Below are 9,867 nucleotides of genomic sequence, written 5' to 3'. Positions count from 1 at the left end.
TATTTTTATACTTATATAACTTGTAACTTGTGATTTTATAATTTGAATTAGAAATTTATAAGTTTCAATGGTAATGTATCCCAAATTAAAATAAAATGATAATTAGATTGTAAAACTTGGAAGTGAAATTTATTTAAAATAGAAAATCTTGATATTTTTGTCACTAAAGAAGAGCCTACTCATAGTAAAGTATAATCAAATATTGTTGATATTGAAGATAATAATGAAAAGCATGTTGGTGATATTGCTATTATTTAGTGTTTAGCTTGTGCTTTGTATAATATTTTATAATAATATTGGTTTAGTTTTAGAAATTTGATAACACTCCATTAAGAAAAAAAGAAATTGGATAACAATTTAGCATTTTATTTTACTAATATTAATGACTAGAAGTATGAATTTTATGAGACTAAAAATATATGTGAAAGTGTTATGAATATAATAATATTTTTGTGAATGTCTATCTATCTCCCATTATCTCCTATATCTTCTATAATCTTCAATATCTCTATTATCTCTATATCCCACAATTATCTCATATTATTATGTAATTTGTAGATTCTATCAAAGGTATAAAGCTGTGTCTATAAATAAAGGCCGTGTATAATGTATTAAGCACACTTAATGAAATGAGAAATACTCTCTCTTATTGATTCTCTTTTTCTCTGTATAATTCTTCTCTATATTTCTTCTTTATTTATAACAAAAAGGAGTTTTGACTTAATTTATATAAAACGTATTTATAAACATTTTAAGTAAATCCACATGAGCTATAAAGGCTCGTTTAAAATTGCAATAGAATCTAGTATCAAAAAAAAAAAAATTGCAATAGAATCATTCAATAAAATGCAAAATAATTATGACAATATAAACATAATGTGGATAGAAATATGTTAGGTTAGACCAGGCTTTGGCTGAATAAGCTTGAGTCTACACTCAATATATAGCTTAAACCCAGACTTGAGTCTACATGCATACTTTTTTTTTAAAGGATGTTTTGATATGAAACTTTGGGTCAAACCAAAGTTTACAATTTTATAAATAATTTATAAATTTTTTGCTAAGGCACATGTATCTTTTTATTGGAGTTAATCTTTTCGAGACATTGTTGAGTAGTAAATGTATGCATCTTTCCCAACGAGATTCTAATCTTGGTTTGCTATGTTATAAGGGATCAGTTTCTTCCGTTAGATCTAATCTTTGTTGGTTAAATAAATTATAAAATTGATTTATATTACTACTTCTGGTTCTTGATATAAGAGCTAGTTTGACATTTAATTTAGTTCTAAATATAAGATTTTAGTCTATTTTCTCAAAGTAATCCTTGTAATAGTTGCACATATTAAATGTTTTATCAAATGATAATTCTAGCTAATATACATAATTAGCAATAGTATTTTAAGGAAGACAATATATACTTATTATAAATACCTAACTTAACTAATTTTTTGAATTAACTTAAATTAGTCAATTAACTCTTACGTTAAGCATGATAGGCCCTTGGCTTCTTCTACTTTTGCCCTTGATAATGTATACACTTATTTTATAATTTATAATTTTATAATGCATACGCATCTTTTTTTTCTCATTCACTCTTTAGTGTTTCTTGCCCTTTTTTTCCCCCAACATTAGTGTTTCTCTCCCAATGCTTATGAGATATATGTACACATAAAATATACTTGGAAATATGGTAATTTTGATCCTAAATATAAGATCTAGTTTGTAGTACTGTAATTTTGTATTTAGAATGGAAGCTGGTATAATTTTTTTTTTTTTAAAAAAACTGATTCAGTTCAATAAGCAAAATATATTTGATAAAAAAAAATAGTGCGGCACACTTCCATCCCAGAGTCGCACAAAAGATGAAATCTGGAGTTTCACTTCTTCAAATCGAAGACGATGCTAAATACAGCGAGATTATTGTGATCATTTGTTATATTTACGTGTTCTTTTTTTCATTGTTAGTGTCTACGTTTTTGTCTTAATCATTTGAGGCTCACATTCATGGTCGATTCCTGCAATTTTGTTCGACGTTTTCGTCATTTTCGATCATCCACACCTGACTTGTTCACTGATTCAAAAGCATAATCGACCCATTGGTTCTGCGGAATTCTGTTCGTCTGCGTTTTGTCTTTCTTAGCGTCCTTTGTTCTTCATTTTTATTCGCAGCGACGTTTTTCAGTTCTAGTGACCCAAAGACAAATGGGTCAAAAATTTGGAGAATGAAATTGCATTCATCGAAACTTTCTAGGGCCGGCAGATTGCTGGTGAGTGGTGATTGAATAGTTTCAGTTTCACTTCAACGAAGATCGATCATCGTGCCACGTCTTCGCTTCATCAGTAGCATTGAGTAACTTTTCGTTTCCCCTTGGTTGAAAAATACAACTTGTAATGATTCATGACGCAATCATGTCACAGTTATGTCAAGTTCTGCATAGAAGAAATATTCTTACTTTGACTTGATTTACAAAGATACGTCAAAGATAGAACTTACTCATATATATCCCTTAATGATGAGCTTTATTATCTATCCACCTTTTTATTCCTAGATGCAACTTGTTTAGGTGTGACTGAACTTTTGGCTTTATGCTTGAGAAATCATAAACAAAAGAAAATGGGGGCAATCGGTGGACTGAAGTGGTCTAGATTCAAATAAATACATGATCATAGAAGGCTCCACACAAATGATGTTGCCCCATCACTATATACTTCACAGGTTTATCCTGATAGACCCACCTTCATAAGTGCATGAATGGCCCTTCCTAGTCCCACACCAGTAAAATCCTGTCAGCAAAAGATGGGGCAGAAACTGGGAACTAGAAAGAGACAAGCACAATATGGTTCATGTTCTTTTCCGGGGAATTTATGTTATTGGTTAGGAACTTAATTCTTGTGCTCTTTAAAACATCTATCTGCTTAAGCCCAGGGTTAGGGTTGGAGTTAGGCCGGTTATAGGCTTGGACCTAAAACTTCTACACATCACTATATGCATAATGACGTTCAAGAGTTTAAAGGAACAGAAGATAATTTGCCTCGGTAAAGAGTACATAAATATAATTAAGACCATCTTCATATTCTTTGGCTTTTTCATTTCATTTTGGAAAAGCCATTTGATTTTCTTCTTAAATATGTGTTTAGAATCCTAAACTGCAGGTGATCTTTTTTGGATACATTATTTGCTGAATTTAAACTTGCTCTTAGGATTGGAAAGAAGCAAAGAGGTTCAAAAAAAAAAAAAAACAGAGAGAGGACGAAAGGTGGAATCTATCTCTATGACTCTATCTTCGTAAAATTTAAGTAAACAAATTCTAATTTTTCTTTTCACCCCCCTGAATTCTATTTAATATCCATCAGGAGTGATTTGATTTCATATTTGGATTGGCATGATCACGAATTTTTCTCTTGTTTCTTCCTGTGACCATTTTTTCTGGCGTGCAAAATGGCTTTAGTGGTCCAGAGTCAAAGAATATGTTTAATATTTTCTTTGCTGTGAAGAGCGGTGGTTTGATAAAACACAGTGCTGCTGACAAAGGCTTCTTACATGACACGCAGCAAGTTCAGTGTATGGCATTGATTAAAGCCTGCTCAAAATAGACGACAATATTGATTAACATAGGGGATGATGATGTTTTAAGACGAGGGAAAACTAGCAATACCGCTAAAGAAAGACAAAATGTGAAATCAAGTTGACCCCAGACACGGGAAGATGAACGACCAATCTCTATCAGCATAAATGTAAGTTTCATTATAAAAACAAGAAAATAAAAAGAGCGTCTTTTCCTATTTCTTACCATTTGACTTCCCAATACATCCAAAGGGAAAGGGCAGGCTAGTCTTTTGTGTGTTTTTGACAGGTACGCGAGGACTATGTAAGAAGGTATTAATGCCTTAACATATACTTTTCTCCAGACAGATTGCAAACTCCATAAAGACATGCCCTCTTTTGTAGTGAAGGGCATTTTACTCTCTCTCATTTAAGGCTTGCCAGTTTCCCATACGATATATTATACCAATCTCAAACCCTTATTTCAGAAAAAGGACAAAGAAACCGCCAAGGACCAAAACCCAAAGCTGCTCACTCTTCCCTTCTTTGTTAGGATTCTCTCAAATTTTTATAGAAATTGATGGTGCCGTTTCGTAAATAAAGAAAAATGCTATGCATGTGGGAGCCACTTCAATGCAGCGATTTCTTATGTGTGATTATCTTTATTACTGCATATTGAAATTTGAATGATCTAAGTTTCTTTTAAAGTTGACTGTTTATTTCATTTAAAAAAGGGGGAAGAACTACAAGTATCATGAATACACAGTTCAGGTATGTCTCTGTTATCTTGAATTTGACAATGCGAATTTCTTGAGAAATTGAGAGATACAAAACCCCTTCCTGGCCTGCCTTTTCTTCTCTACTTCTCAGTGCGTGTGCAATAACTTCAGTTTCTGCTGTGACGTCTTCAATCTTAAACTTAACACCCCACCTTCTCTGTTTTTCTCAAATTCTCTCTTACTATCATTTTGCTCGCAATCAAATCAAATCATGGAACAGACAGACAAGCCCAATGCTAAAAAGAAGTTCATAACAAAAAGAAGAAGCTTCAGAGGCGGAGCTAACCCTCATGAGCATCATCACTATCATCAGCATCAGCTGCTACAACAATACTCGACTCAGTTTGGGTTCTGCTACCAGAACGAGTATCAGAGGTACCACCCGGCTCTTCTTCCTCTACCTTCTCTTCTACCGCTGCAACTAGCTTTGACGCCATCGTTCACTCAAAACCAGACCGTCAAATCGAAAACCCATTCCCAGAAGTCTCCATGCAAGCTGAATAACTCTCCCTTTGCTGCCTCATCTTATAACAAAGTCTCAGCAGACACAGTTTCTCATGGTAACACTAATCTTCGTTCTATAGCTCCTTCGTTTACTTCCTTCACCTGCATGATTGTTTTCCTTCAGAGAAACTATGATTTTTTCCCTGTTTCTTTTTTCTTTGGTAGATACTACAAATGCATAAGATATTCCTTTTGGTAGATAAATTTGCTCTTTGTAGTCGAAGGCAGAAGTGTGCCTCATTGTATAAGCTTACTCGTTTTTTGCAGAATTTTTTGTCAACAGATCAATTTCATTACTCACATAGAATAAAACAGTAAATAAAATAGTGAATTTAGCTAATTCTTGTATCTCATTGTTATCTTCTTCTTCAATCGTGAGTCTTTTTGGCTGGCTTTTTTTTTTTTTTTTTAATAATTTATAACTTTACAGTTAAGAGTTTTTCATTTATAATTATTGCCTTTGCTCTTTTGATCTCCCTTATAGAATGGAGGGTCATCTCAATCATTCTTCTATGCCATCTTTTTTTTTTTTCCGCATGCTAATTCAGCTCCCAAGGGGTCTCATCAGCAAGCCACGGCGTCCCTTAAAGGAGATGATGGGAAGAAACTCATACCTGCCGGAAAACCACAGCCATTAGTTGCCGCAAGGAGGCCAGACTCCGGTGGCAAAGAGGGCTCTGCCATCTCGCTCCTTGCCAATCACTTTCTAGTGAAGTTCGATTCATCACAAAAAATATACCATTACAATGTTGAAATTACTCCCAATCCCTCCAAGCAAGTTGCCCGAGCAATCAAAGAGAAGTTTGTTAATAATAATTCTGCTGTGCTTTGTGGTGCTCTTCCCGCTTATGATGGGCAGAAGAATCTTTACAGCTCTGTTGAATTCCAGAATGATAAGCTTGAGTTTTACGTAAACCTGCCAATCCCAGCGAGCAAGGGCTCATCACCTGATAGAGAAATATGTGACTTGAAAGAGAGGCATGAACAGCTTAAACTGTTCCGAATAAATATAAAACTAGTCTCTAAGATCAATGGGAAGGAGTTGGCAAAATACTTGAGCAAAGAGGAAGATGATTGGATTCCACTTCCGCAGGATTATCTCCATGCCTTGGATGTAGTTCTGAGGGAGAGTCCAACTGAGAAGTGTATACCTGCGGGTAGGTCTTTCTATTCAACATCAATGGGAAGAACCAAAGAGATTGGGGGAGGAGCTGCTGGGTTGAGAGGGTTCTTTCAGAGTCTTCGACCCACTCAACAAGGACTTGCCCTCAATGTTGACTTTTCTGTGACTGCTTTCCATGAAAGCATAGGAGTGATTCCATATTTGCAGAAGCGTCTTGAGTTCCTTCGAGATCTTTCTGAAAAGAAGACAACAAGTTTAACAGGTCAAGAGAAGAAAGAAGTGGAGAAGGCCTTGAAGAACATCAGGGTCTTCGTTTGTCATAGAGAAACTGTTCAGAGATATCGTGTCTATGGCTTAACCGAGGAGGCTACTGAAAATCTTTGGTTTACTGACAGGGATGGAAAGAATCTGAGGCTCCTGAGCTATTTTAAAGATCACTATAACTATGACATACAATTTAGTAAATTGCCATGCTTGCAAATTAGTAGGAGCAAGCCATGTTATCTTCCTATGGAGCTTTGTGTCATCTGTGAAGGCCAGAAGTTTCTTGGGAAGCTTTCTGATGATCAAACTGCTAAAATACTCAAGATGGGCTGCCAAAGACCAAGAGAACGAAAAGCCATCATTGAAGGAGTCATGAGGGGGCCTGTTGGGCCAACTAGGTAACCCCATGATAGTTGTTTCTTGTAGTTCCATTTTTCTTGCATTTTAATTATTTTGTATGATTTTAATGTACTCATGTAAATCCTTTATCTTGTTTTAGTTTCTAATATCTTGAAGGAATCGTTTTGGCAGTGGCAACCAGGAAAGAGAATTCAACCTCCAAGTGTCAAGAGAAATGACTCGTTTATCTGGGAGAATTCTCCATCCTCCCAAGCTAAAACTTGGAAATGGAGGTCATGTGACGAAGCTGGTTCCTTCACGCCATGACCGCCAGTGGAACCTTCTGGATGGTCATGTCTTTGAGGGAACTAAAATTGAGCGGTGGGCATTAATCGGCTTTGGTGGTACACCTGAACAGAAGTCCAAAGTCCCTAGCTTTATAAGCCAGCTATCACAAAGGTGTGCAGAAATGGGCATTTTTCTTAACAAGGACACAATTGTTGGGCCCCATTTTGAATCAGCTCAGGTGCTTAATAATGTCTCCCTTCTTGAATCTAAGCTCGAGAAAATCCAGAGAAGTGCCTCAAACAATCTACAGCTGCTCATTTGTGTTATGGAGAGAAAACACAAAGGATATGCAGACTTGAAAAGAATTGCAGAGACAAGTATTGGGGTTGTGAGCCAATGCTGCTTGTATCCAAATCTCAGTAAATTAAGTTCACAATTTTTGGCAAATTTGGCTCTCAAAATCAATGCCAAAGTTGGTGGATGCACTGTTGCCCTGTACAATTCACTTCCATGTCAAATTCCACGACTCTTCAAGTATGATGAACCTGCTATATTTATGGGTGCTGATGTAACTCATCCTCATCCACTTGATGATCATAGTCCATCTGTTGCTGCCGTTGTTGGTAGCATGAATTGGCCTACTGCAAACAAATATATATCAAGAATAAGGTCGCAAAAACACCGACAAGAAATCATCCAGGATCTTGGTGCAATGGTGAAGGAGTTACTAGATGATTTCTATCAGGAGGTAAAGAAACTCCCGGGGAGAATAATTTTCTTTAGAGATGGGGTTAGCGAAACCCAATTCTACAGAGTTCTTCAAGATGAACTACAATCCATCAAAGGGGCATGTTCTAGATTTCTTGGTTATAAACCATTCATTACTTTTGTAGTAGTGCAGAAGAGGCATCACACAAGGTTGTTTCCCTTTGAAACTGATCAGTCATCCACAAAAAATCATTATGGTTATGAGAATATCCCACCAGGGACTGTGGTTGACTCTGTGATCACTCATCCGAGGGAGTTCGATTTTTATCTTTGCAGCCACTGGGGCATGAAAGGAACAAGCAGGCCAACTCATTACCATGTTTTGTGGGATGAAAACCAGTTTACTTCTGATGAACTCCAAAAGCTGGTTTACAACTTATGCTATACTTTTGTTAGATGCACCAAGCCAATTTCTTTGGTTCCTCCTGCTTATTATGCCCATTTAGCTGCGTACAGAGGCAGACTCTACCTTGACAGGTCAGATTCCTCTGCTTTGTCTAAAGGTATCTCTTCACTATCTAGACCTGCACCTCCAAAGACAGCTCCTCTTCCAAAACTTAGTGAGAACATCAAGAAGCTCATGTTCTACTGCTAATTATTATATTTTATGTTCCTGCCATGCCATTTGATGTATAGCCACTTTCTTGTGATATCTGAGATTGAGGCACCAGAAAAGTAGAACAGTAAATGCAAGATGGGATTAGCGGAGCATAAGAGTACAATAGGCATGTGATGTAAGATTTGAACTATCTAATCATATACAAGCTGTCCAAGGTCAATTTCCATGTTATGATACTTTCTTTTTTTGCTTTTTTTTTTACCAAAAAAAAAACTTGTGAAAACCCCAAAAGTAACTCCTAGAGTTAAGGACCATTTATCTGATTTCATTTGGTTCTTCTTTGATTGATTCTTTACTGTTGTGATATATTTATGGCCTTTCCTCTTTTATCTTTCTGAATCAGTGTATATAATGATGTAAATACCCTTCAGTGGATATATAGATATAATGTATTTCTCCAATTTTATCTTCCTACTCTCAAAATTTGATAGTGAATTTAGTTATTGATAAAAAAAATATAGATTAATTTTCCTAAAATACCTATTATTTTAATAATATGATAATTGATAAGTCTAGCTATAAAATAATTTGAGACATATATGTGCAGAGAAGATAAAAGAAATTGAAATCTTACATTAAAATTTCCATCAACTAGTATGGATGAGTTTAGTTTGAAATTTTTTTTATATTTTTTCAAATCTTAAATGTACTTTTTCCCTGAGCATGTAATAAAAGAATCTTGGTGGGCCCACTGAGCATGGAACCCCAAGTCAGGGACTGAATGATCACAGGGTGCAAAGAGAGAGGCAAGAAAAGGTGTGCCTTTCAGGTTTTCAGGGGGAAGAGAGTAATGGTAAAGCCCCTGAACTCATGTCTATCTGAGTTTCTCAAGTCTCTTTTTTTCGTTTTTAGGGCCCTTTTTTTTCCCGGGAAAAAGCTGAATATATATCAAACACACAAAGAAAGACATATATTTGCATTATGTATCAGCAATCTCTCTCTCTCTCTCTCCCTCTCCCTCTCCCTCTCCCTCTCTCTCTCTCTAAATATCTTTCTTCCCCACCACTCTCTGTCTCTCCCACTTATCTCTGTGTTTTACCCTCTTTTGAGTATTGCATGCCCGTTGCAAGTAACACATTGTCTCCTAAGCCAATAATACAGTGGGGGGCCTTCCTATCATTATCTTCTGCCTCTCTGTGTGTGTGTGTGTGTTTTTTTTTTTCAGTTCTTTCCTAAAATCAATTATAAAGTATAAGTGAAATGGGTCCTAAGGTTCAGCTTGTTAAAATTGAAATAGACTCACTTAAAAATTACTCACAAGATATAGGTCCTAAGGCTCAGGCTCGTTAAAACTGAAATAGACTCAATTAAAAGTTACTCATAAAGATACTTGCATGATATTCATCAAGAACTTTGCTTAAGTGGTGAAATTTGAATTTGCATCTTGAGATTTGATCACAATAAGGCATAGTATTCTCCTCGTAACAGCTCATTTTAGGTTTTTTTTTTCCCCTGTCGTAAAAATAAAATTTAGATAAGTTGAATATTAAGTTTGTCAAGGTGGTTATGACAAGTCTCGTGACTTAAAAAATATTTAAATAGTACTTATAAATGATAATACAATGGAGCTCTTCCAATATCATTATTTAAGGTGCCCATTATTCCTCCTTAAATATTTTAGGGACAAAATACTTTTTAA

The 9,867-nt window shown here is 35.5% G+C and overlaps 1 protein-coding gene across 1 annotated transcript; it reads left to right on the top strand.

The window, feature by feature from the left end:
• Nucleotides 1-4,044: 4,044 nt before the first annotated feature.
• LOC114758717 (protein argonaute 7-like) lies at nt 4,045-8,629 on the top strand. The gene is made up of 3 exons (XM_028947810.1): nt 4,045-4,883; nt 5,376-6,612; nt 6,746-8,629. The coding sequence occupies exons 1-3, from the start codon at nt 4,535-4,537 to the stop codon at nt 8,202-8,204; spliced, it is 3,045 nt and encodes a 1,014-aa protein (XP_028803643.1). The 5' UTR covers nt 4,045-4,534; the 3' UTR covers nt 8,205-8,629.
• Nucleotides 8,630-9,867: the final 1,238 nt, after the last annotated feature.

This window comes from Neltuma alba, unplaced genomic scaffold, assembly GCF_004799145.2.
Source record: "Neltuma alba isolate B1F8T4 unplaced genomic scaffold, ASM479914v2 tig00010746_pilon, whole genome shotgun sequence".
Lineage (NCBI taxonomy): Eukaryota > Viridiplantae > Streptophyta > Magnoliopsida > Fabales > Fabaceae > Neltuma > Neltuma alba.
This window is presented reverse-complemented; position numbering and strand designations above follow the sequence as displayed.

Coding starts and splice junctions, on each gene's coding strand:
- LOC114758717 (XM_028947810.1), top strand. CDS start 4,535: ATGGAACAGACAGACAAGCCCAATGCTAAAAAGAAGTTCATAACAAAA. Junction 4,884..5,375: donor AGCAGACACAGTTTCTCATG/GTAACACTAATC, acceptor ATGCTAATTCAG/CTCCCAAGGGGTCTCATCAG. Junction 6,613..6,745: donor GGGCCTGTTGGGCCAACTAG/GTAACCCCATGA, acceptor TCGTTTTGGCAG/TGGCAACCAGGAAAGAGAAT.